Below are 27,805 nucleotides of genomic sequence, written 5' to 3'. Positions count from 1 at the left end.
TGAATGCTGGCTCTTTGCTAATTAGCAACCACTCACCAATAAAGTGAGGGCTTGAAGAGGACTCAGGTTATTTAGTGCACTGTAATGGCTCCCGTGAGTAATTGGAGCAGTTTAAGTGTTGCCCATAAACTTTAAGAAATAATTTTTATATTATTATGGCTGTTACTCCTGGCATTTTTGGTGCTGTTTGCTCCACACAGCTGAGGTGAAACTATGCATGAGATTTAGGGTGTGTTCATCTGACTGTTAGTCACATTCTTTCCCTTCCTGCCCATACTAGAAATAAGTCAGCATTTTTATGCAGTTCTCAAAAGTACATAAAACAGTCATCGTGAGCCCTCACTCTCAACGCAGGTGTACATAGAACCATTGTATGAGAATCGGGGAAAAGAAGGAGACCCTAGAAATAATCTCAGAGCGGCTGCACTGGTGCTTCCATTGCGGTTCAGCAGAAAGTTCTTGCAGTATTCACTCTTTCTTTTTGAGTCAGGGTTTCTCAATAGAGTTCTAGAAGTCCTGGAACTCTCTGTATAGACCAGGCTGGCCTCGAACTCAGATATCCCCCTGCCTGTACATCCTGAGTGCTGAGATACTTTTTCTTAATAATATTTTTTGGAAATAGAGGCCTGCAAATGGGAAGGTGCACATAGGTATACCCTTGTGTGTGTGCGTGTGTGTGTGTTTGTGTGTGTGTGTGTGTGTGTGTATGCATGCACACAGATCAGAGGACTTTCGGGGATTGGTTTTTGCCTCCACCTTACCGAGGCAAGATCTTTCTTGTTACTGATGTTGTACTGTGCACTCCAGGCTTCTGGGTTTTCTGCTGTCTTGCCCTCCCATCATGCCATATGAGGTCTGGAATTATAGGATGTGCCGTTTAGCTTTTTATGTGGGTTCTGGAGTTGAACTTGGGTTGTCAGACTTACGTAGCTGGTGTTTTTACCTGGGTAGCCATCTCCCTGACTCCTTAGTTACTTTTTCATTTGTGTTGCCAAAATGCCTGACAGAAACAACTTGAAGGGGGAAAGGTTTATTTTTGCTCAGAGTTTCATAAGGATTTCAGTCAGTCGGGACAGAGAAGACCAGGAAACAGGGAGATCTAGTGTCTTAGGGTTTCTATTGCTGTGATTAAATATCAGGACCAAAAGCAACCTGGGAAGGAAACAGGTCCTGATCACATGTCTTGTTATCATAAGCTATCACGAAGCAAAGTCAGGGCAGAAACTTAACTGTCTTAACCTGGAGACAGAAAATGATGCAGAGGCCATAGGGGAGCGTTGCTTACTGTCCTGTTCCTCCCGGCTTGCTCAGTTTATTTCTTTTTCTTTCTTTTTAATTGTTTTCTTTTTTATTAGATTTATCTTTTATTTTATGTTTGAGTGTTTTGTCTGTGTGCATGTATGTGTACTACCTGTGTGCTTGGTAACCACGAAGATTAGGAGAGGGCATTGGACCCCCGGGAACTGGAGTTAGGAATGGCTGTAAAACCACTATATGGGTGCTGGGATTCAGACCCATGTCCTCTGTAAGAGCAACAAGTGCTCTTAACCACGGAACCACCTCTCCAGCCCTCATTTTTTTTGTTTGTTTTTTAATGTATCCCAGAATGACCACCCACAATGGGACTGCCCCTCTCACATCAACTGTTGATCAAGAAAATGCTCTACATGCTTGCCCACAGGCCATTTGTCCATTTGAGGGTGTCCCCTGCACCCTCTCAGGTTACTCTAGCTTGCATCAAGTTGACATGAAACTAGCCATCACGTCTAGAGTGGAACCAGAGATGAGCATGGCCTTCTAAGGCCCACCCTCGGTGACTCACCTATGCGACCAGACTCTGCCTTCTTCAAATTCGTGCCACGAACTAGGGACTAAGCATTCAAAACATAAAACCATAAGGGACATTTCAGATTGAAATATTTAGATACTTCTGGATCTATCTGGACTTGTCTTCCTAATGTTTACTCTTTAAAGATCTACTGCCTTTGTCTTTTATATCAGTGTTGTAGAGCTGCTCGGGACATTTACTAGATTTGTTTTTTGGTTTATAACCAAAGTAGACACAAGAATCTTAGCCAGAAAAAAAAATGAGAAAACAGAGAAACACTGTCTCGAAAAACCAAAAAGAAAAAAAAAAGAAAAAAGAAAAAAAAAGAATCTTAGCCAGCCTTGGTCACAAGAAAAGTGTGTCTTTGTAGATAGCTAGTGGTTGCTCTTAAGAACTGGACAACCTTTAATGAGGTGATGGGGAACTTCTTCTGTTCCTACCAGAGTGTTCTGGAAGAACACTCAGATAACAGTCATATGTATTTCCTGTCCAGCAACACAAACAGAAGAGAAATGAACATGAACTAGTATATGAAAGAAGAAAAGGCAGTGGGCTGCGAGATAGAGGGTAACAGTGCTTGTGGCCGGTCTCGATGACCTAAGTTCAATTCCCCAGGGCCCACATGACACAAGGAGAGAACTGACACTTGCAAGTTGGCCTCTGACCTCCATGCACTTGCTGTGTCATGAGTGTATGCACACATACACACTTATTTATAAATAAATAAATATGCCATCAGTTTTTTTTTTAACATGGTGAGCAACTACTGCCTTAACTCGATGTTGAATAAGCAGAGAAGCAGACCGGAGCCTCAGAGGAGTGGTTTCAGGGGAGCAGGCCTCTTCTCAGGTTGTCTTTAAAGCCTCCTGCAAATGCCTCTGTTGTCCCCAGTACTTGCTCTCTTCTTAGCTTAGCAGAGTGGTTGGGTTTTATGAAGTACTCAGGCATTGATCTCTGAGATGAGGTTAACTTTCACCCAGGCTTTATGTTTTGTTTTGTTTTACCACATTGGAGGCATCTAACAGTCCAAAGAGTCTTTGTCCCTAAATGGAAGAGCTCCATCCTGCCCAGTTTTAGAAGACTCTGCTCATTAATGTCCCTGCACCCTCCTGGACTGGTCACTCAGTAGGCAGCAAGCTGTGTGCCCTTCTAGAGGAGCGAAGGACACAGAGCCCTGCAAGCGGACACCTCCTTCCCTGTGACTCATTTTAATGTTCCAGCGTTCCAGGCCCCGTGGCTGCGGCTTGCTTTCTGGACTGACCTGGGTCAGAGAGTTGGCTCCTTGTAGTTTCCATTTAAAAGTCATGCTCTCAGGAGACCTCAGAGAGGACACGGGAAGAGAAAACTGGCGAGAGACATTAAGAAGACAGTGCTGTCTGTTTTAAAAACTGCTGAATAACATGATTTTTAGTCATTCTTATAATTTATTCCAAATGATAATGCGTCCAACGGGGACAGTTCACAAAGCCCTGACATTCCTTACCATTTTCTATTACATTTGTGTTTTGCCTGTGTGTATGTTGGGGGTGGGAGTTGGGGGCCCCTGAGAGTGATGGGGAGAGGTCAGCCTCAAATGTTTTCACTTGTCTACATTTTTTTTAAAGACAGAATTTCTTTTTTTAAATTGATTTTTATTGAGCTCTATGTTTTTCTCTGATAAGACAGAATTTCTTAATAGGAAAAGGGCTTACCTGATTCGGTTACGCCAGCTGCCTAGTGAGCCCCAGGGGTCCCCTTGTCTGTGTCAAGTATTAATTACAGTAGCACATTAGTGGAGGTCAGGGGACAATCAAGGCATTAAACTCAGGTTGTCAGACTTGGTGGCAGGTGCCTTTAGCATTTGAGCATCTCTCCAGCCTCCCTACCAGTTTTCTATTAGGCCTTTTTGTAAAAAGGCATGGGTGTAGGGGTAAGAAAATGGGAGATGGCTCAGTGAAGTGCTTGCTGTGTAAGCACGAGAACCCGAGTTTGATCACGCAGAACCCATGTTCAAAACCCTGGCACAAGGACTGGAGAGATGATTCGGTGGCTGAGTGCTTGGAGACCTCCCTGGCAGAGGACACAAGGCCAGTTCCCAGAACACATGTCAGGCAGCTCACAACCGCCTTTAACCCTAGCTCCAGGGGTCAGGCGCCCTCTTCTGTGCTCCACAGGAGCGCTCATACACACACACACACACACATACACACACACACATACACACACACACAAATCTTCTTTTTTAACAAGCATTAATTTTAGCTCTAGGGAGACAGATACAGGTAGATTCCCAGAGCTCACTAGCCAGTCAACCCAGCTGAATAATACAAAGCCCTGGACATTGGAAGACTCATCTAGAAGGAGGAGGAGGAGGAGGAGGAGGGGAGGAGGAGGAGGAGGAGGAGGAGGAGGAAGAGGAAGAGGAAGAGGAAGAAGAAGAAGAAGAAGAAGAAGAAGAAGAAGAAGAAGAAGAAGAGAGAGTTGTTAGATAATTCCTGTCAGTGTTTACCTCTGGTCTCCACGTGCATGTGCACACGTTTGCGTGTACATCCATCCATGCACGTATTCGCGCACACACATCGCGCTCACGCACTCATACACACCTCTTCCCTGTTTAGTTCCAGCTTGTATCTATTTCCTCACACCATCTGCGAGAACTAATCTTTATTTCTTGCTTTTCCTAGTGAACTGGACTATCACGATGCTGTGAATGTCAATGATCGGTGCCAGAAAATCTGTGACCAGTGGGACAGACTGGGGACACTCACCCAGAAGAGGAGGGAGGCCTTGGAGGTGAAAAGCTCTCTGACTAGAGGCTCCATACTGAAATTAGTGGTGTTAGTTGTATTTATCCATGGCCTCGTGTGGAGAAAACCTAGCATTATCCAGGAAATGGAGTCCTAAGAAGAATGTGGGAAGTGGGAGTCAGAGGACCAAGGGAGGCTGGTAGCTTTGCGTTGGGATGCACCATGTCAGCAAGCAACAAAACATACTTTTCAATTTTAAAACGTTTGAGAGGGATATGGTTGAAGCCCTGTTTGTTAAGTAGCAATCACTACAAATTTCCTAAAGTTCTTTTGAAAAATTTTTAGAGATTTATACATTATTTTTAATTAATTTCTGTGCATGAGCACTTTGCCCTCTTATGTGCCTGTGCACCACTCGTGTGCCTGTGCACCACTCGTGTACCCGTGCAACACTGTGTGCCTGTGCACCTCTTGTGTGCCTGTGCACCACTCGTGTGCCTGTGCACCACTGTGTGCCTGTGCACCTCTTGTGTGCCTGTGCACCACTGTGTGCCTGTGCACCTCTTGTGTGCCTGTGCAACACTGTGTGCCTGTGCACCTCTTGTGTGCCTGTGCACCACTCGTGTGCCTGTGCACTACTTGTGTGCTGTGCACCACTTGTGTGTCTGGCAGCTTTGGAGACCATAAGAGGGCATCACATCTCCTAGACTTGGAGTTACAGATGGTTGTGAGCCATCCTGTGGCTGCTGGGAATTAAACTCGGGTCCTCTGGAATAGCAGTGTGAGTTGTTTTTTGTTGTTGTTGTTTTGTTTTGTTTTTTACCTTTTTCGAGACAGGGTTTCTTTGTTTCTCTGTGTAACAGTCCTAGCTGTCCTGGAACTAGCTCTTCTAGACCAAGCTAGCCTCAAACTCACAGAGATCCACCAGCCTCTGCCTCCCGAGTGCTAGGATTAAAGGTATGCACCACCACTGCCCAGCGCAGTGTGAGCTCTTAACCACTGAGCCAACCCTTCAGCTGTACCAATGACTGACTCAGGCCCATCTTGAGATGTGTGCCTGGGAAATGGCAACAGATATGGAAGGGAAATGCTAGAAAATAAGCCAGGAGATGTAGCTCAGTTGGTAAAGTGCTTGTCTTGTACATACAAGGGCCTAGGATCATTTCCCGCTGTCCATAAAGCTGTGTCCTGTTATCAGTGACTAACCAAAACTCAGGAGGTAGATGTAGAAGGATCAGAAGTCCAAGGTTATCTTAAGCTGTTTAGAAAGTTCAAGGCAAAGCTGGGCTTACTAACACACACCTCCAATTCCGGTGCTTGGGAGGCAGAGACAGGCAGATCTCTGTGAGGTCAAGGCCAGCCTGGTCTATATAGTGAGTTCCAGGGCAAAATGAGATCATGCCTCAAAAAAACAAAAAGGCAAAAGAAAGAAAAAATTTAGACAAGCCAGGGATCCATGAGACTTTCAATCAATCAATCAGTCAATCAATCAGTCACAGATTTAGCTGACAGAAGTTGTATATCTGTGAATTTTCAAGAGGAGCACTTCAGATTCTTTAAATGTATTAAATTCTTCTTTAATTCCAAAGGCCCCCAGGGAATAAACTCGGTGGTGGAGTATTTACCCAGCATAGCCAAGGCCATGGGTTCTGACCCAACACCAAAACTAAACAATCAGAGAAGGTCTCTCAGAGACAGGGAGGGATCGCCATCATTCCAGCAGCAGCGAGGACACATAGCAGGACATACTTTATTGAACTGGATACATATTTATTTACATGTGTTTGCACATCTTAGGGCTTTAAAAAATGTATTTAATCCTTGATAACACTCGCTTCTATTTAATCTTCAGAGAACTGAGAAACTGCTAGAAACAATTGACCAGTTGCACCTGGAGTTTGCCAAGAGAGCTGCGCCCTTCAACAACTGGATGGAGGGTGCCATGGAGGACCTGCAGGACATGTTCATCGTCCACAGCATTGAGGAGATCCAGGTGAGGGGACTCGAGCTCAGTACTCGTTCAACTAGTGCGTGTTTGTTGTATAGAGGAATGTGTTCTGCTCAAGTATTTCCCGTGCCCGAGTCTTTATTCTACATTACCCTCTCCGAACCCCACTTCTGCTCGTCTCCTTCCTTTCTCAAATAGTCTCTCTTCCATTTTCATGTCACATGTATGTGTGTATGTATATGCCTTAATATGTATATAGCGCCTAGGTTCTGGCCTGGGAAGATGGCTTAGTTGCCACCCCCTCTCCCCCAGGTCCTGACAATCTGAGTACAATCAGCAGAATCCACATGATGGAAGGAGCGAACTGACTACCACATACATTGTATGCCATGTATGAACTCACCTTTACACCGCACATGCACGCACACACACACACACACACGTAAAATAAATCTATAAAAAGGGAAAATAAAAGCCAAGTGGTGGCTCATCTTTAATCCCAGCACTCAGGAGGCAGAAGCAGGCAGATCTCTGAGTTGGAGGCCAGCCTGCTCTACAGAACTAGAACCAGGACAGTCAGGGCTACACAGAGAAACCTTGTCTCAAAAAACAAAACAGAACAGCAACAACAAAAACAAAAATCAGACAAGAAAAGGAAAATAATAAGATTCTAGATTGAGTAAGACACTTGATATTGACCTCTGGTTCCCATGTACACACAACATGCATGTAACCACATGTGAACACACCACATATACGCACATACAAAAGAATCTCCAAAACAAAATCTCTGCTTGCTACCAATTAAAGTGCCTTCCTTTTATATTTCTTCAGAGCATTTAATTAAGTCTATAAATAATACTCACTGGCTTTGGTGTTAGGAGGAACAGCTACTGTCAAGTACCGAGGACCCAGTTTATTCATAACCTGTTTATGGCTAATTTGAGATCTAATAAGATACAAAGAAAACATACATTTGTAATTCTATTTCCAATAAAATTGGTATGTCATGAGGACTGGCTTTGGTCAGTAAAGTATTGCCTTGTGGGCACACAGTCGTGAGTTCAATCCCTAGAATCTAAGTTTTGAAAAAACAACAAATTGGAGTTGATAGCACATACTTGTGATCCAGTACTGGGAACATAGAGACAGGCTGGGACTAGCTGGCCAGCCAGAGTAGTCTAATCAGAGAGCCGCCAGGCCAGTGAGAGTCCCTGGCTAGCAAAGCAAGTGGAACCTCTGACCTCCACATATGTGTATATACATCTGAACACACATACAAAGTTCACACTAAAAGTCTGGGTGTGGTGTACATGCCTGTAATCCCAGAAGAAAAATCAGGAGTTCGGGGTAATTTGTGACTTCATAGCAAGTCAAAGCCAGTCTGGCTACTTGAAACCTTGCCTAAAAATAAATAAATATACAGTTGACACTCCTGTCAGATTGGCTCTCTGCACTGTTTCCTGGCATAGAGTCTGATCACCGCGCATGAGCAGTTCAAGGCTACCCTGCCTGAGGCTGATGGGGAACGGCAGTCCATCCTGGCCATCCAGAATGAGGTGGAGAAGGTGATCCAGAGCTACAACATCCGGATAAGCTCCAGCAACCCCTACAGCACTGTCACCATGGATGAACTGCGCAACAAGTGGGAAAAGGTGGGTGGCTGTGGACTGTGTGCTGGGGGTGAGGCTGGGGCTGGGTGTGGGGTGAGGCTGGGGCTGGGTGTGGAGGTTGGGTCTGGGGTGTGTATGGAGGCTGGGGCTGGGTATGGGGGTGAAGCTGGGGTGTGGGTATGAGGCTGGGGCTGGGTGTGGGGGTGAAGCTGGGGTATGGGTATGAGGCTGGGGCTGGGTGTGGGGGTGAAGCTGGGGTGTGGGATGAGGCTGGGGCTGGGTGGGGGTAAGGGAGGGACAAGATGAGCAGCCATGGATTGGGCATGGGATGGGAAGGATTAGGTGGACAGTTGGCCATGGACTGTACGTGGTGAGAAAGGGCTGGGGGAGGAAGGAAGACCTAATTCAGCGTCACCCTCAGGCTTTCTTTCCTTCCAGGTTTTATAGATGAGTTAAATTGTCCTGTTATTTAGCAACTTCTGTGATTTGTGGGGAAAGAAAGTAGAGTTATTTTCCTTAAAGAAAATATAAATTTTGGCAAAGTAAATGTTGGCTATGGTATTAATACTGTCAAGGAAATGTTTTAAAACCCTGGCCTGAGATGGCTCAGTGGGTGAAGGCACTTGGTGTGCAAGCCTGGGGACCCAATCCCCAGAACCCACTTAAATAGGAGAGAACCAACTCCACAAAGCTGTCCTCTGACTTGCACATGTGTGCTGTAATGTGTGTGTGCGTGGAACACGTGCATGCCCACACTTGCACACGTACATGCACTGTTGTGACAGTCACCATCTCCTGTGTGCATCTGATGCCCACATTCATAGATAAAGGAAATGCTAACTTTCCATCCGGGAGAGTGAAGATTAAGATGTCACATCACCACATTCAAGTTCGTGATCCTGTACTGTTGTCTCAACCCTCAAGGGCTTGATGCTGCAGGGAGAGAACTCCTCATGTCCTTAGACAAACTCTTCAATACCCTTGACTAACCTGTTCTTTCAGTAGTGCCTTAGGGTCACAAGGTAGCAGACAGAACTAATCCCTTGAGCGGGGACTCCCTTTCCCCTCTGTTCCCTGAGCCTCTCCTCCCTCTCCAAATCCCAGTGTCCTAATATGTGATGATGAGCTCATCCTGTGGTCACTCCTAGGAGACCTGAGCTGGCCTCTCATCCTACTATCCTTGGGCTCTGACAGGTGAAGCAGCTGGTGCCCATCCGGGATCAGTCCCTGCAGGAGGAGCTGGCTCGCCAGCATGCCAATGAGCGTCTGCGGCGCCAGTTTGCTGCCCAGGCTAATGCCATTGGGCCCTGGATCCAGAACAAGATGGAGGTAGGTAGCACCCTTCCTGGGGACTTCCGGAGCCTGGAATTGGTACGGAGCTTCAGAACAGCACATCCTTGCCTGGTTTTCTGTCTGCCCCACGTTCTTCGTGACCTTTGTCTCTCCATGCCAAGCGCTGTTGGAAAGGTTGGAGTGTAGGGGAGGCACACTGAAAGAGGGGTCTTTCCTGCTGCCGTCTTTCATCAACGACAAAGCTCTTTCTCAGGTTTGGTCTCACCAGGAGCTAGATTTTTAATCATCCACTCCTAAAGAGGGCAAGTGAATAGTCACACATATTTTGTGTTTCTAGAACATCCAAGGAACAATGGCATTGGAAGGTACTGAGGGTCTGGCTTCATCTTATAACTTTTTAACAATAGCTAGGGAACATTTCCTGTCCCCCTTTGGGATGAGTTAAATTGTGAAGGCACTTGCTGTAAAAACTTTTAGAGGTAGAAACACCTAAGATTATAAGAAATTCTCCCCAGTGATCTGATACCTGTCTGGCAGCTCTGCCAATGTCTGTCAGTCCTAGTGCCCAGTGCACAATAGCTGTGTTCAAGACATGTCTCTGTCTCCACCCTTCAAGAGTGCTGGCAGGACTTTCCTTACTCCTGTTTGAATTGTGGTGGTTGATTTTCTTTCCCCATTCTCTAGACAGACATGAACTCCACCTTATGAGCCTCTCCTCCCTCTCCAAACCCCAGTGTCCTAATATCTGATGATGAGCTCATCCTGTGGTCACTCCTAGGAGACCAGAGCTGTCTGCCTGGGAACATTCAGTGCCTTGGGCTGCCTGATGTGAATATGGCCCCTGGCACAAAGCCAAAGGCCCACTCTCTGTCTCTCTGTCTGCCTCCAAGTGCCCTCGGCTCCCCCACCACTAAGAGTGTCCCCTACTTGCCCCTGGGAGACTGCCCCACTCACTGAGTGCCCCCCAAACCCCACACACAGGAGATTGCTCGGAGCTCCATCCAGATCACGGGGGCCCTGGAGGACCAGATGAACCAGCTGAAGCAGTACGAGCACAACATCATCAACTACAAGAACAACATTGACAAGCTGGAGGGCGACCACCAGCTCATCCAGGAGGCCCTGGTCTTCGACAACAAGCATACGAACTACACCATGGAGGTAGGAAGAGCAGCTGGGCAACCTGCTCTTTGCCACCAACCTTGACACCCTCTCAGCTTGTTTCCCCATGCACATCTCCCCCTCTGTTTCTGGTAAATTCTACACGTGTGAACACTAGAGATATTTAAGTCTTCCTACTTACTGTGTATGAAAAAGCACTGAATTGTTGCAAGCACCAAACAGTAGTTAATTGTCAACCTTATTATTGCCACAGTGATGGAGAGGTTACCAGAACTTAAATAATCCTCATTTCTTCCCACTGTTTTTTGGTTAGGGTGTTGTTGTTGTTGAGACATGGTCTCATATTCCCAAAACACTCCTGGATCTGACTGCGTAATTGAAAATTACCTCAAACTTCTGATCTTCCTACCTCCACCTTCTACATGCTACAGGCATGTGCCACCATGCCCATTTTTATTAGTTATTTTTAAAATTAGCATATAAAGTCAAGATTGTCCCCATTTCTGCCAGTCTGGCTCAGTTTGATCTTTCCTGGGAGTCATTGGGTATAACCCAGTGCCCATCCAGCTATTTGGTAAGTGAGAAGATGTCTTTAGTAACAAATAGACCACATGTTGAATATTTAATCTGTGAAACGGGGCTGGAGATATAGTTTAGTCGTAGAACACTCGCCTAGTATATGCAAGGGTCTAGCTTTAACCCCTAGTTCCAAATATATGTAAATTAAATAAATAAATATCTTAAGTATCTGGAAGCCAGGCTGGTGAGATGGCTCAGCAGGTAAAGGCACTTGCTATAAAGCCTGGCAATCTGAGCTGAGTCCCAGGAACCCGCGTGAAGTTAGAAGGAGGGAGTTGACTCCAGATTTTCCTTATGATCTCTGCACACTAATAATAATAATAATAATAATTAATAAAATAAGTATAGAAAACTTATACCAAGCCATGCTTACTTTCTGCTTAGTTGAGTCCCCCTCCTCTTGTGACAGTGATACACTAGAACCTCCCAGACCTAGCTGACTGTTGGTTCTTCTCCTTGGTAGCATATTCGCGTTGGATGGGAGTTGCTCCTAACGACCATCGCCAGAACCATCAACGAGGTGGAGACCCAGATCCTGACAAGAGATGCGAAGGGCATCACCCAGGAGCAGATGAACGAGTTCAGAGCTTCCTTCAACCACTTTGACAGGGTACCACTCTCTCTAGTTGTTTGGAAGGCACTCACAGCTGCAATAGCATGCACACTGTCACTTTGAGTCTTTGAAGTCTCATGGATCCCAGGCTGGCTTTGAGCTCCCTGCTGGCTGAGGATGACCTTGAACTCCTGGTGTTCCTGCCTCCACTTCCCAAGTACTAAGATGATGGCAGGAGTGTGCCATTGTGCCAGGCTAGTCCCTTCAAGTCTTGCTACTCCAAAACGTTCAGAAGGAGACCGAGTGATACTAAGGGAACTAGCTATCAGATAAGCAGTAGTAACTCCTGATGCCCATGGCCAGCTGACAGTGCATCGAGGCTTTTGCTTTGTTTCCTGGGATTGGGGGATTTAGCTCCCTGGGTAAAAGGCCCTGGGTTTAGTCCTCAGCTTGAGAGAAAGAAAAAAAAAAGATGTTGGGTGATGGCACATGCCTTTAATCCAAGCACTCCTGGAGGCAGCTGCAGGCTGACTCTGTGAGTTCAAGACCAGCAGAGTTAGTTACAGGACAGCTAGGGCTGTCAGAGAAACCCTGTCTTGAAAAACAAAAAAAGAAAAAAAAACACAAAAAGATACAACAAAGCTTAAATATTGGAAACAAAGAAAAAGTTGTCTTGGGGTGTGTTGGGGTAAGAGATTACTTCATGCTCTCACTAGACAGCAAGATGGGACACACCTTGAATCTCAACATGAGGGAGCAGAGGCAGGAGGATCTCTGTGAGTTCCAGGCCAGCTTGGTCTACATAGTAAGTTCCAGGACAGCCAAGGCTACATAGTAAGACCCTGTCTCAAGAAATAAAAAAAGAAGAGAAAGAGAGAAAACAGTCAGATGGGATGGCAGGGCCTTGGAGGGTATGGATGGAGAGCGCCCTCCAGTGGACAGCTCAGTTGCTGAATGCCATAGAGCACAGGATGGTATGACCAGAGCTGTGTTTCTGGGTCATCAAGATGACAGATGGGAGTGTGTGTGTGTGTGTGTGTGTGTGTGTGTGTGTGTGCGTGTGTGCATGCGTGTGTTGGAGTGAAGGTCTGAAACGGAGCAGAAGTCTCCAGTGCTTTAGGGCAAGATTTGAAGGCTGTGTGCGAGGGAAGAGTGATAGGTGACATAGTCATTCCAAACTCTGAGGGCAAGAGAAGATTGCCGTCACAGGAAAGCCAGTCCTCCTACCCCAGCAGTGGGAGGCCATCCTGGAGCAAAGCCAGGGAGTCTGCACATAATGATCTTCTCCAGCAAGTGACCCTCTGAGAGGAGGAGAGAAGCGTTCCCACCTACAGAGTTATTGTGCTAAAGCAAGGGTAAGAGCCAGAACAGGACACCAAGGGAAGCAGACATGGGAGCAGTAAGGCAACGCGCAGGGCTGCGGAGTGGCTGACATTGGGGAGGGCTAGACCCGCAGGCCTAAGAGCCAACACAGGTCCCATTCACAGAAGACAGAACTTCTACCACTAGCTTTCCAAACTGGCCATTTCCCGGGTGCACAAAATCAACTAAATTACCAATAAAGTCATATGGGTGTTCGCATGTTAGCTGTCCCCCCCTCACAACCCTGAGACATGTACAAAGCAACATTTTGCATCCCACCCAAGATTTTACGTCAGCTTCCCTGCTTATACAGACCTGAGACCACTGTGCCGTTGGGCTTGCCACACAGATGAGACCCCTACATCTGACCCTGGGTTCCATTCCCAGCCAGCACTGTATCTGGATACTAGGTCCCAAGTCTGGTTGAGCCGTAAGTTTCCAATTTCAGCTCTAGAAATGTTTGCAGTATGTGCTGTTATCAGTAGGTGGCAGTGGCGAGCTCCAACTGACTACTTATGTTGCCTTTAATGTGGGTTCTCTTCATTTTAGTCTTTCTAGCACCTGCCTCCTTTTCCTTATTTTACCTTGCAGTACTGAGGATCAAACCTGGGGCCTCATGCATATTAGGGCAGGCACATAAGAAACTTCCACCGAGTTACAGCCTAGTCTCCTCTTCCCTACTAAACAGGCTATTTTATAATGCTCTTGTATTGGTGGCTTTGCCCTCCTGTAAGTCAGAGATGACCTCTGGTCTTGGCTGGGCTGCAGGTCACCCTTTCCCTACCATCTTGCTCACTGGGTGCTGGGTCAGGCAGAGCTGTTCATCTCGTTCTTAACTGCCCTTTCTCTGTTCTTTGCATTTGCCCAGAGGAAGAACGGCCTGATGGATCACGAGGATTTCAGAGCCTGCCTGATTTCCATGGGCTACGACTTGGTAAGACACAAGCTGAAGTTCAACTGAGGTCTGATACCGTATCAAGCCTAGACTGCGGGAAATAAATGATGTATAAGTTATTGAATTGGCTTATTTTCATATCACAGGGCAATGCCTTTTGAAGATCTGCCTGTCAGTGTATAAAAATAAAGCTACAGAGTTAAAAATTCATTATTATTATTATTCAGTTAATTATTCAGTAACCAGCAAGGTTTCCTTATGGTGAAAGCATCAAGGATGTGGGATTTCCTGGTGATTTCTAAAAGTTTTATTAATATAATTTGCACACTTCACTAAAACCACATAAAGTGTGCAATGGCCTGAGTTTTACAGTGTGTTTTCCTTTAATATTTTAGAAGATAGAAGATAGATTCTTAGGGGCTGGGCATGATGTTGTAAATCTTTAATCCCAGCTCTCGCAGGGCAAAGGCAGGCAGATCTTTTTGCATTCCAGACCAGCTTACTGTACACTGAGAGTTCAGGACAGCTAGAGCTAAATAGTGAGATCTCTGGAGAGAGAGAGAGAGAGAGAGAGAGAGAGAGAGAGAGAGAGAGAGAGAGAGAGAGAGAGAGAGAGACTATAGTAATACATCAGCTAAGAAAACCATGTTTACCGTGAGCTGTGACTATCATAGTGTACTCAGTTTCCCTTTGAGGAGTTACATATTTATCAATTTTTGAAACAGTATCTTGCTAGACAGCCAGGGTGGCCTTGCACTTGCTGAGATCCTCTCACCTCTGCCTCTAACCTGGGCACTGCAAGAATAAGTTCAATATATAAATTTTTAAACGAAGCCAGAAAACCAGGTGGGTGACTTGCCTGTAGTCCCAGCACTTGGGGAATCTTGTTTTGTAGCCCAGATGATGATAGCTTGGAATTTGCTGTGTACTCCAGGCTGGCCTCAAACTTGCCATTCTTCTGCCTCAGCTTCCTAAGTAGCATAATTACAGGTATGCACCCTGCTTATATACAAAGCACTGTTTTGAAAGCTTTTTTTTTTTCAGTGCTGGGGGATATACTAGCCTAATGCTGGTATGATGCTCCGATGCTGGGCTATACTCTCAGGTTTAATGAGTGTTTTAAACATGACCTTCTTTGATTCCTCTGGTAATTTATACTAAGGAACAAGTGCCATCTTACTTAGTAATTCCACTTTGCAACTCTGGATGAGTTAATCTTCCTAATTATATAATGTGATTCAGAAGGGCGACATGGGCTACAAAATAGAAGGACTTGTGACACGCAGGGGCTTCTGGCTCGATGCTGCAGCAGCTTTTAAAACAGATGGAGATGAACCTAAGCCATTTCCAGAGTGAGGAGAACCATGTGGAGGCTCCCTTAAGTTTTCAAACCCTGAAGCACTTACTGTCTCTACGTCACCTTGTCTCAGGGCGAAGCTGAATTTGCCCGAATTATGACCCTGGTTGATCCCAACGGACAAGGCACTGTCACCTTCCAGTCCTTCATTGACTTCATGACTAGAGAGACTGCAGACACCGACACTGCTGAGCAGGTCATCGCCTCCTTCCGGATCCTGGCTTCCGATAAGGTCTGCTTGGATAGACTTTCTTTTGTTTTAAAACTTTTAAAATTATCTTTGGGTATCTGGGGGCAGTAAGTACACCATAAACATGGGTATGGTGTGTGTGGAGGTCAGAAGGCAACCTTGGATGTCAGCCTTGCCGTCTCCCTGTTTGAGATATGGTCCCTTCTGTGCATTGCTTTATAAGCCAGGCTAGCTTGATGCAAATTCTCAGGGATTCTCCTGCCTCCACCTCCCATCTTACCATAGGAGTGATTATAGATAGATACATAATGCTATATCCAGGCTTTTAAAAATTGGTTTGTGTGTGTGTGCACATGCGCATGTGTGTGCGTGCGTGCGTGCGTGCGTGTGTGTGATATTTCTCTCCTTCTGCCTTTACATGGGTCCCAGGGACAAGCAGTGTTCTCCAGGCTTGCACAGTCTTTACCTGCAGAGTCAATTCATCAACTGGACATTTCTAATATGAATTAATCAGGGGTTTATAGTAAGACAGAAGTTTGGGGAAAGAGTAAAGTTCATCCCAGAACATGGGTGGGTGAGGCTTCTCAAAGGGGAACTCCCGTATGTGTATGCTTTTAAGACCTCTGTCCCCAGATGTCAATCTTACTTTTTACTTTTTTTTAATTATTTTTGTATTTTTCAACTGAGACAGTGAGAAAGATGGTTTATTGTAACTCAACTTGGCCACATGCGAGAATCTAACTAGTCTAGAATGCCACAGGTCCAGGGCAGAGGACTGGCAGGACTGTTTTGGTTGTCATGAAGGCAGTCAAGTCTCAGTGGTCTCTGCGAGCACTTAGGGTTCCAGGAACCCTAAGATTTGTACCAACAGCGGCACACTGTCCAACAACTTGTTCCTGAGTCCTGGCCTTCAGCATTCTTTACGTCTGCTCCTTCAGTCTTCATGGGCAGGCAAGCAGGTTTGCTTGGACCTCTGCCTTGTCTTTCTTCTCTGGCTCTTCAGCCTGTGCATCCTCTTCTTCCTCTACTTTGCTCTCATTGCAGACTTCCAAGAAGATGACGCTAAGGCTGAGAGCAATCTTACTTTTTCTTTAAGAGAAGTTTATTCTTTCCTAGCAGCAACATACTTCCATATTTTTTTTTTTTTTTTTTTTTTTGGTTTTTCGAGACAGGGTTTCCCTGTAGTTTCTAGAGCCTGTCCTGGAACTAGCTCTTGTAGACCAGGCTGGCCTCGAACTCAGAGATCCGCCTGCCTCTGCCTCCCAAGTGCTGGGATTAAAGGCGTGCGCCACCGCCGCCCGGCCATACTTCCATATTTTTAATAAACAGCATGAGAGGGTCTCTGTTTTCTAAAAACACCAGCCATGTGACGTCATATGACGTACTCCCGTGTCCCCTTAGTGAGGTGGGAAGTTTAGGTTACAATGTTTATCACTCACGTTTGGCCCTGCTTGGGAACTATTGGGGATAATTCTCTGTGTTTCTAAGAAGCATATGGAACTTCCTGCTGACCACTTGTAGACTCACCCTATACACAACAGCCTTTATTACCTGATACCGTGGCTAGTAAACACTCTACCTGTAAGCCCTGCAACATAAGAAATGTGTAAATATTAAGATGGTTTATGCTCTAGTGTTCTCTGCGCTTAACTTGCATCCCTTGTGTGTTTTTTTTCCCAGCCCTACATCTTGGCAGAGGAGCTTCGCCGAGAGCTGCCCCCAGATCAGGCCCAGTACTGCATCAAGAGAATGCCCCCGTACTCAGGCCCGGGCAGTGTTCCTGGGGCCCTGGATTACACTGCCTTCTCCTCTGCCCTCTATGGGGAAAGTGACCTGTGATGCTGTTTCTGTAATCCCTGGCCCTATCAGAATGCAATAAAGGCTGAAGTATAGGTTGTTTCCTGGAAACTTTGACAAATTTTATCAAGAGGTGTGGTGAACTGGAGATGGTGGTGCATGCCTTTATCCCTGGCACTTGGGAAGCAGAGGCACAGGCCTGGTCTACCTAGTGAGTTTCAGGCCTGCCAGGGATACATAGTAAGACCCTGTCTCAACAACAACAAAAGAAAGATTGGAGCGAGGGAGGGACTAAGAAGAAAGGTTGGTCTATAACGTACTTGCCATGTAAGCACAAAACCTGAGTCTGAGCCTCAGAATCTACATTAAAAAAAAAAAAGATGGCTCAGTAAAGTCTTAACAATCTGAGTTTGACCCCTGGAAGAGAGAACCACAAGCTTTCCTCTGACTTCCACACGCATGCACTTGTACAAATGCTCGGATGGTTCTCTGTAATGAGTTTTTCTCTGTCTCGCCAGCCAGCTCACTAGTAGTGACATGGAGACTCATTAATTATGAAACTCAGCCTATAGCTTAGGCTTGTTTCTAACTAGCTCTTACAATTTAAGTTAACCCACTTCTATTCATCTACATTTTACCCTCGCTTTTCACCTTTCTTTCATTCTGGATGTCCAACTCCCTCCATATCTCATGGCGTCTCCCCTGCACCTCGATGATCTACTCCTACCGCTCTCTGCCTGCAAGGCCCGCCTACACCTCCATCCTAGCAATTGGCCTCTCAGCTATTTATTAAACAAATTGCAGCAATATATCTTCACACAGTGTACAAATACCCCACAACATACTTCTTGCAGCTCGTTCTTCCCAGCCTACACCAGGCAGAAGCAGTTTCAGTACCGTGTGATGTAGTGGTACTTTACCTGTGGGCTTCTCTCTGAATTTTTGGCTAAATGAAATGAAAGGATAGGTAGGTTTATTTCTTTGATTAAGTGACCACTTGAATACTATGAAAACAGGGTGATCTAAGCACAGACGGGAGTGAAAGTGGGTAAACCAAAACATCCATGATTCGTTGCGGAAACAATCCTACATTGGTACTCCACAGGTCTGGTGAAGGATTGATGTTTAAGATGAATCTTCATGCCTTTTATGTTTATGTGGTTATCCTTGGGAGGACATGTTTGGGATTCTAGCATTTTTTTTTATTATTATCCAACGATCAACTGGACTTAAATATAAGTGATTCTGTCATGTTGTCAGTGGAATTAAGCATTGTGAGATGGGCCGCAGTGGGAGAAACAGATTGCTCAAAAGATCTTTAGTATTAAAAAGCATTTTTTTTTCTTGAGACAGTGTTTCTCTGTAGCCCAGGCTGGCTTCAGACGGGCAGTCTTCTTGCCTCAGCTTCCCAGATACAGAGAGGCTATAGGTAGAGGTTGATATGGCCCCATTTTAATAATTAAAACTAAACCTTTTCACTGTTTTTTGAGAGTCTCATATAGCCCAAGTCAACCTTGAACTCATTACGTTCCCAAAAATGACCTTGAACTCCTAGTCCTCCTGCCTCTGCCTCCAAAGTACTAGGATTACAGTATGTCACTAAGTCAGGCTCATTAAATGTTAAAAATCATTTTATTTATTCTGTTATTACGGTTTAGTCTGTTGTGTCTGTGGGTGGCCGTGTGCATGTGATGCCATGTGGTAGAGGTCAGGGGACAACTTCCAGGATCTGATTCTAGCCTTCTGTCATGCGGGTCCCAGAGATCCAAAACCAGTGGTCAAGCTCGGTGGAGCACCTTTACCTCCTGGGTCATCCTGTTGGCCTTCACTAACATTTTGAATAGTTAATTTGTATTATTTTAATTATGTAAATGTGTGTCTTTGTGTAGCTATGTGTGCGTGAGTGCAGGTGCATGAGAAATCATAAGTGTTGGATCTTCAGGCGGTTGTGGGTCACCAGACATGGGTGCCTAGAACTGATCTCTGGTCTCTGGGAAGGGCAGTAAGTCTCCTCAACTGCTGAATCATCTTCTCAGCCCTCTCCCATTAACGTTTTTGAAGCAAAGCTTGTGGTCATCTCTTCACAGTGTAGGGCAGGACAGTCTGATTGGCAGGGGATCTTCCTTGGGACTTGAAGTAATTTATTGCCGGAGATGGAGGTGGAGTCAGGAAGGAAAATGAGGTGACTACTATTGTCTCCTGATTCCAGATGCCCAGAGCTTTTATGTCTAAGCGCTCTGTTAAAGAAGGAGCTGACAGGGTAGCCATCTTTCAGTAACTCGCCAAAATGACAAACACAAAGGGAAAGAGGAGGGGCACTCGCTATATGTTCTCTAGGCCCTTTAGGAAACATGGAGTTGTTCCTTTGGCCACGTACATGCGAATCTACAAGAAGGGCGATATTGTAGATATCAAGGGAATGGGCACTGTTCAAAAAGGAATGCCCCATAAATGTTACCATGGCAAAACCGGAAGAGTCTACAATGTCACCCAGCATGCTGTGGGCATCATTGTAAACAAGCAAGTTAAGGGCAAGATTCTTGCCAAGAGAATTAATGTGCGGATTGAACACATCAAGCACTCGAAGAGCAGAGACAGCTTCCTGAAGCGGGTGAAGGAGAATGACCAGAAGAAAAAGGAAGCCAAAGAGAAGGGCACCTGGGTTCAGCTGAAGCGCCAGCCTGCTCCACCCAGAGAAGCACACTTTGTGAGGACTAACGGGAAGGAGCCTGAGCTGCTGGAGCCCATTCCATACGAATTCATGGCCTGATGTACAAAAAGAAATAAAAGACCTGGACTGTAAAGGGTTTTTTTTTTCTAAAAAAAAAAAAAAAAAAAAAAAAGGAAAAGAAGAAGAAGAAGAAGGAGCTGACAATAGCGGTTCCCAATGACACATGAAGGCTGCCGTCTAGGGACGCTAGGTGGTGCTATCTCAGGCCTTAGCTGGAGAGGAAACCTTTGCACTCTTTCGCTGCATTCCTCCTGGGAGTTAACAGCACTAAATGTCAGGGCTTCCCCTCTTGGATAGGGCAGTGGTTCATAGTGTGGCTCTGTCTGGGTCAAACCCTACACCCTCAAGGACATAGGGCATCACCTGTGCTCCCCACTTGGTGTCTTGGCCTGGTCAGTGTGCACTCGATTTTCCATTCCCGTTGTCTAAAGCTATATAACTTCCCTCAGAGTTTCCATCGTGCTGACAGCTTGTAGTGAACAAAGCGGGAACACCTGGTAAATGCTGGTTCTTAATGATCAGGAAACGAGCTAAAAAAAAAAAAAACAAAAACAATTGCTAATTGCAATTAAAGTGTGACTAGAGAGGCAGCCCTGTGCCCACTGACTATATCTGTTTCCTTGGATTTGGTAGGTTTCCACAGGCAGCTGGAAGGCAATGTGCCCACTGACTATGTTTCCAGAGGCTGCTGGAAAGCTGTTCTTTCCCATTCACCAGTGTGTGCTGATAATCTTACTGACCTTTCGCCTTGGTCCATTTTCTTAATTTGCTTAATAATTAAGTAGTTGACAGTTTGAAAATCTCTGAAATACTTGAACCTTTAATACCAGATGCTTTGGGGCTGATGTGTAGGTAAGCTTTTGGCTGTTGTATTTGAAGCAGGTGCGATCCTCCAACTGGAAATGTGAAGAGAACCCTGGGAAGTTGCTCCTCTTCACTGGGTACTTGTATTTTTAGGGTGGCCATGGGTAACTCATCTCCCTAAAATTATTTTCCTCTCTACAATATTCAGCAAGAGATTGGATCAGTACCATCTAATGAAGGGAACTAAGCCATGACAAACAATAAAGTGTTTATGCTGTTTATACTGTTCTCCTAGGAGTGGTTTTTATTTCTGTTCATGAGTTATCAATTAAACTTATCAAAGAAAAAGCATCTCAGTTTTTATCATTTTAAAGGATTCACAGGCAATTTGGTTAGCTGTAAACAAACTTTTCATCTTGTTTTGTGTTTGCCTTCTTTCAAGAGTCCAGACTGGTTGGGGGTGTGGCTCAGTTGGGAGAGTGCTTGCCTAGCATACACGGAGTCCTGGGTTCCCGGCCCCAGCACTGCGTAAACCAAGTCTGGTGGCACCTGTCTATAATCCTAGTGTTCTGTAGATGGAGGGAGAAGGGTCAGAAGTTCAAGTTCATCCTTACCTGCATAAGGAGTTCCAGGATAGCTTGGGTTACACGGATAAGACTCTGCCTAAAACAAAGGAAAAGGAGGAATGGGGGGAACGTGTATGTGGTGTGGAGTAAATTTGAGATGGGGAATTGTGGGGTGAGTGGTGCATGACTTAGAAGGAATGTTTAAACAGTAGGCCAGTTCACAATTCTCAGGAGATATGTATCTAATTGTCCATACACCCAGTTCTTCCAGGTTTCACACAGTATGAGGGTCTGGGCTGTGACTTGCATATCTGTGTTTTCATAAACTCCACAGAAATTCTACTTAACCCCCAACTGAGAGCCTGTGGCTTAGAGGAAAGATCATTTAGTAATCAAACCCCCTAGAAATTAGAAAAGCCCACACTGGAGAGGTTAATAGTGTCAGGTCTGAGAAAACGCTGAAGACTCCAGACTCAACTAGAATGCAAAGAAAAAGAGCGTTTATTCCACCAAACCTGCGGGATCAAATGTCTGTATAAAATGCGGTGGCCCTGAGAGGAGCGTCCAGGCTACTTTTAAGCACAGCTAAGAGAATTTCAGGTGTAGTTAGGTCATCTCAAATATAATTGGTTAAACAAGCAGCAGTTACATTAGTAGACTTTAATTGACTGAGATTTAGTCTTATCATTTTGGGACATACTTGCACAAACTTGGGCAAGTCTGGACGTGACACGGAAGGGGGCTCCAGAATTTGTCCTTGAGACATTGTGGCTGACTTAGCCCTTGTATGTGCACTTTGCCTTGTCCCGGAATGCAAGGGTATTGTGGATAAATAGCCCTTTGTTGGGAGAGACACCTGTTTTTCCCTCGCAGAGAACTGAAACCTAAATTCAGTTGTAAACATAAGAGAGTTTAACCCCTTTGATAGAAAGTTGGACAACAAGAGTAGCCAGGCCAAATCATAGTGTAGTCCATTTGGCAGTATAAAAATGCCTGGACATAGCCAGGCATAGTGGCACATACCTGTAGGGCCAGCACTTGGGAAGTTGAGTCATGAGGATAAGAAGTCCAAGCTCATCTTCAGGGAGTCAGGCTATTTGGGTCTATGTGAGGCCCTGTTGCAAAACAAGATCCAACCACAGCAGTGTATGCTTCTCTGCTGAGAAAACCAAAGGGCAGAAAGATGCTTGGAGGTTGTCAAGACACAGGCACAACAGCTTCTGTGTGGTTAGAACTTCTGGGAAGTGAAGCCAAGCCAGAAGATAGATAGGAAGTGGCTTACATGGGCCTTTGTAAGACATGATCAGAGAAGGAGGAAGAGTCACTCTGTAAACACTGGTTATACAAGAGGCAGAAAGTCTCTGTGAACACCCAGCATGACCCAGGAAAGGGCATTATGGTCAGCACTGAAAAAGAATTGAAATGATGTAAAAGCAGACTGCTTTCCCATTTCCCAGCCTCCCTGACCTGAATAATCACACAGAAACTTCATTAATTACAACACTGCTTGGCCAAGGGACCAGGCAGGGAATACCTCAGTAAAGATGGTGGGACTTGGTCACCTGACCTGACTTCAGTTAAGATGGTGGTAAGGTCACCTGGACCTCAGTCAAAATGGCGGTGGTCACACGTTTTTAGAGCCGCAGGAGTTTTAAACATAATAACAAGAGAGACCTAGAGGCATGATTTGCCCTGTCACTGAGCCTCCACACCACAAGCTGCGGCGGGAAGTCTGGAATTGAAAACAACTGCCTTGTGGATCCGACTAATCTTGTCGGTTCTATGGCATCAGCGGTATTGGTGGCAGGGATAGTTTGAGAAAAAGCAGAGTGGGTAGAACACTGGCAGAGCATTCACAGGTGGGTGGCCGATAGTTTGAGGGTTTATACCATAGCTGAAAATGTGAAAACAATGAACGAACACCTCAGGGCCTATAGAAGGACATCTCCTCTCTACAGGCAGGGTGTTAAAGCCTGACTGGCTCCAGTCCAGGCGACTCAGAAGCCAAAGGCTAGAGGCTGCTCTGAGCGCTCTCTTACGGTGGGGACCACTTACGAGTAGTTGAAAAGAAAAGAAAAGAAAAGAAAAGAAAGAAAAGAAAAGAGAAAAATCTGAGGGACCCTGGGCCCCAAGGTGAACTCACTGCTCAGTGTGTGCAGTGCTAGCATGGGAGGACCAACCCTGGGTTGTCCAATCCCGTTTTAGCTATGAGAAGCAACCATAGATGAATGTCAGCGAAGGGCTCAGCCATAGCAGTGAAGGCTGTGTTGGGGGCTGGAAGGGGAAAACTCACCACCGAAGCTGCTGGTGTGCTTAGAGGTTGGTGTTCAGACAGATACAATGCAGAGCTGTTGTAAAGAAGCCTGGCTCCCAAGCCCAGGGTTCCACGTGTCCTTAGCCAGCCCTTTGGGAACTTGGAGAGAGCCTGGCCGAGTCACAAGCACCAATGTTATGTTAAAAATAAACTGGCACCATTGCAGAGAAAATGAACATTTTTTAGTGGGTTATGGAGGGGAAAGGGAAAGGGGGTGAGGGGAGAAGGAGGAAGAGTAGAGAGAGGCAGAGGGGGGGAGAGGAGAGGAGCCACAGCAGCAGCTACCTCTTTGGAAGAGAGATGAAAAGGAAGGGGCTCAGACTGGAATCAGAAGGAATATCTGCCTGCCTCAGAAGACAGAAGGGGAGGCTTGTCTCTTAAAGGGACAGAACGGACCACTACAGAAACTTCATGTTAGAATGAAGTGTTTAATTTTAATTAGGCATGTTAATTAGGTGAGGCAAAGGGGGTTTTGATTTCTGGGCTTTAAAACTTTTGATAGCTGGACCTTAGTGGTTAGCCTCAGGAGGAAGAAGTGGCCAAATAAGGGAACAGACCTGATGTAGGTGTGTCTTCTATCTATCTGATGATTTCATTGGTTAATTAATAAAGAAACTGCTTGGCCTGATAGGTCAGAACATAGGTGGGTGGAGTAGACAGAACAGAATGCTGGGAAGAAGGGAAGTTAGTCAGATGCTTCAGGCAATCGCCATGCCTCTCCTCTCTGAGACAGATGCCATGGAGCCAGCTGCCAGGTCATACATGCTGAATCTTTCCTGGTAAGCCACCACCTCGTGGTGCTACACACATTACTAAATATGGGTTAAAGCAAGATGTGAGAATTAGCTAATAAGAGGCTGAAACTAATGGGACAGGCAGTGTTTAAATGAATACAGTTTGTGTATTGTTATTTCAGGGCATGAGCTAGCCAGGCAGCTGGGAGCTAGGCAGCAGGAACCCGCTGCTCCCTCACTACACAGACCTTGGTGACTAGCTTTAGGAATGTAGTCTACTGGTTTTTAGCAAGGCTGAGGGAATGGGAAAGAAAGATAAGACTTGCCAGAGCCATCTTTGTCATGCTCAGGGTGGCTAGAGTCCCTTCAATAACAGTGTGTCTGTGTCTGTTGTATGTGTGTAGTGCATGCAGGTGTATGCACCTGTGTTTCCACATGTGGAGGCCAGAGAGGTACAGTCAGTGTCTTCATTTATCACTCTCCACCTTATGGCCTCTCACTGAACAGGAACGTTTCCATTTTGACCAGGCTGGCTGGCCAGCAAACTTGTCCAATCCTGCTGTCTGTGTCCCCCCAGTGCCAGTGTTATAGGCATGTCCATGCATTCCTAGCTTGTTATGTAAGTGCTGGTATCTTCATGGGAGCTAGGGTCTTCATGATTGTACAGACAAAACCATGGGGGGTGTAAGAAATAGACGGTGGAGACCTGGCATGGTGTTGCACACTTGTAATACTAGCACTTGATAGGGTGGAGGCAGGAACAACGAGAGTTCAAAGTCACCTTTATCTACATAGGGAGTTTGAGGCTGTATGAGAAACTGGGCTGTAATAGGCTCTGTCTCAAAACAAACAAAAATTCCAACAATAATAAACAAAGTGGATGCCGGGCGGTGGTGGTGCATGCCTTTAATCCCAGCACTCGGGAGGCAGGGGCAGGTGGATCTTTGTGAGTTCGAGGCCAGCCTGGTCTTCAAGAGCTAGTTCCAGGACAGGCCCCAAAGCTACAGAGAAACCCTGTCTCAAAAAACAAAAACAAAAACAAAAAAATAAAAATTAAACAAAGTGGAAATATAACCTTAATTTAAGAAGCCAATTCTTGAGGAAGTCACAGAAAAGTTAGAAGTAGAAATTTAAGATACCATAACAACAACAACAAAAAGGCCTTCTTGCTCCTTTTCTCTGCCTTGGGGTGAGAGGAAAAGTGAACAAATCCTCTGCCATACATTGCTGCTGTCAGAGTGTCCTGCCCAGGTCTTCTGGGTACTAGTACTGAAACTAGAATAGGAAATGTAACATAACTTTCCTTGGTCTTCAGAAAGAACAGGAACATATCCCTGGCAGCTACTGAAATGTCACATCTTGTTCTTTTCCCCAGGTCATCAAAACAGGTCCAGTCTGTGATTTGCTTTCAGGTCTGCTGTGTCCTTTGGAAAACACATTGCCTACTTCCTTATGATTGTGTTTGAAACAAATCTAAACTTAATCAGAAAAGTTGATGCCCAGAGGCAGTCTCCCTAACAGTAAAGCCAGCAAGCTAGAAGGCAGTCCTGCCTGCCATCTCTATTAGGCAAACTGAGAAGAGTCGCTGACCAAGATGCTAAGAACTTTTTCTAGGGTGGGCTGTTCCTTTTGAGACAGGATCTGCTGTAGCCTAGGCTGCCCTTGGATTCATGGTGCAGCTGAGGATGACCTGGAACTTAAGATTTCCCTGCTTCCATTGCCAGAACAAGGGGATTCCAGGCATGCTCCACTACTCCAGGTTGTGCCAAGACCTATCTTCCTGTGTTTGGATTATATTGCGATGTGATTGTCTTAATTGTATATCATCTTCTGTGAAGGGACAGAAGGCAGTATTGCCTTTAATCCTAGCACTCTGGAGGCATAGGCAGGCAGATCTCTGTGAGTTCACTTCCCTCTTCTGCTAGTTCTACATCCTCTCTGCATTTCTCCTTGACAGGTATCTCATGACTCTGGCATCTCCAGCATTTTGGGTCTCCAACAAAATCCAGGATTCACCTTCACAGTTTCACACAATGGCCCCTCTGTGTAACAGTCTTAGTTATCCTCAAACTAGCTTTGTAGAATATATTTATTCCATATATCTTTTGCCTCTGACCTTTTATTTCTCTATTTCTGTATACCTTTCTTTACTTCTTACTCTGTGGCTTCCTGTGTAGCTGGGTGGCTGGCCTCTGATGTCCTCCTCCTTTTCTTGCTCCTTGGTCTCTTCTTCACAGATTTCTCCTCTTATTTATTCTCTCTGTCTGTGAGCCCCGCCTATCCTTTCTTCTGCTTTGCTGTCAGCTGTTCAGCTCTTTGTTAGTCCAATCAGGTGTTTTAGACAGGGAAAGTAACACAGCTTCACAGAGTTAAACAAATGCAACATGAAAGACTGCAACACATCATTTCATCATTAAACAACTGTTCTGCAGCATAAACAAATATAACACATCTTAAAATAATATCCTACAACAGTCTGTCAGATATTCTAGGCCTGTAGGCCAAAGATGGATGTTCCAATACAGTAGAGGAAACTTGGGTGACTGTCCAGGCAGCCAGATGTCTCTGCCATTTCTATAGTTTTGGAAGTTGCTTGCCTTGTATTTCCTTCCTGTTTACTCACGTAATATATTATCCTTCTCAGGTCACTGATGGGGTTTAAAACTAGATATACCATTTTCTTTGTTACCAAATTCAGAAAAGAAACTTACAAAAGTGATATAAAATTTTTAAGGTTAGGAGGCATAAAAGTTTATTTTAAAATGTTTTAAGGTCGAAAATGATATGTTTAGGGTGGTAATATAGGTTATGATGGTAAGTGGTTTAGGTATAAAACTTTGGACTCACTAAGATAGGATAGATAATAGAGTATTTTCTCCAAATTTGCCAATACAAAAAACCTGGACATTGTGAATGTAATTTTTACCTGATAATTGTTCTTATTGTATATAGTTTTACTGTGTTAGAGTTAAACCCTTTCATTTTTATTTAGACAGTACCTGATAATTCTTAGTATATATAGTTTTGCTATGTTAGAGTTAAAACTTTTCCCTTTTATTTAGACAAAAAGGGGGAAATGTTGCAGGATATTTGATGGAATTGTGAAACTCCAAGACTGTGTTGATAAAATTAACCTGGCATCAGGGAGAAAAGTCAGTGACTAGTTGAGAAGAATTAATCATAGAGAGTACTGAGGAACCAGGAAGACAGATAGGAGATGCATAGGAAGGAGTAGGGAGGGACTTAGAGGTTCACCAGCCTCTCCGCTTTGGAACAAGCAGAGAGACATTCTCTTGCTGGGTTTCTGGCTGAAAAGGAAGGTCAGCTGGTTGTTTCTTGGCTTCTCTGATCTAACAGGTTTTCATCCCAATATCTGACTCCCAAGTATTTTTT

At 45.2% G+C, this 27,805-nt stretch overlaps 2 protein-coding genes across 2 annotated transcripts in view; both read left to right on the top strand.

Moving 5' to 3' along the window:
* Positions 1 to 17,305, top strand: part of Actn2 (actinin alpha 2) — a 70,705-nt gene extending 53,400 nt beyond the window's left edge. Inside the window, exons 13-21 of the mRNA XM_038333612.1 lie at positions 4,492 to 4,600; positions 6,407 to 6,547; positions 7,975 to 8,157; positions 9,310 to 9,444; positions 10,390 to 10,569; positions 11,573 to 11,719; positions 13,893 to 13,958; positions 15,350 to 15,508; positions 17,147 to 17,305. Of these exons, the coding sequence (XP_038189540.1) occupies positions 4,492 to 4,600; positions 6,407 to 6,547; positions 7,975 to 8,157; positions 9,310 to 9,444; positions 10,390 to 10,569; positions 11,573 to 11,719; positions 13,893 to 13,958; positions 15,350 to 15,508; positions 17,147 to 17,305 (1,279 nt within the window). The remainder of the gene's footprint in view (positions 1 to 4,491; positions 4,601 to 6,406; positions 6,548 to 7,974; positions 8,158 to 9,309; positions 9,445 to 10,389; positions 10,570 to 11,572; positions 11,720 to 13,892; positions 13,959 to 15,349; positions 15,509 to 17,146) is intronic.
* A 2,223-nt stretch (positions 17,306 to 19,528) lies between these two features.
* LOC119817560 (60S ribosomal protein L21) lies at positions 19,529 to 20,078 on the top strand. Its single transcript, XM_038334878.1, has one exon. The coding sequence runs from the start codon at positions 19,551 to 19,553 to the stop codon at positions 20,031 to 20,033; it is 483 nt and encodes a 160-aa protein (XP_038190806.1). The 5' UTR covers positions 19,529 to 19,550; the 3' UTR covers positions 20,034 to 20,078.
* The last annotated feature ends 7,727 nt before the right edge of the window (positions 20,079 to 27,805 follow it).

This window comes from Arvicola amphibius, chromosome 6 (genome assembly GCF_903992535.2).
Source record: "Arvicola amphibius chromosome 6, mArvAmp1.2, whole genome shotgun sequence".
Taxonomy (NCBI): Eukaryota; Metazoa; Chordata; class Mammalia; order Rodentia; family Cricetidae; genus Arvicola; species Arvicola amphibius.
Note: the sequence above shows the minus strand (reverse complement) of the source record. Positions and strands in the feature narration are given on the sequence as shown.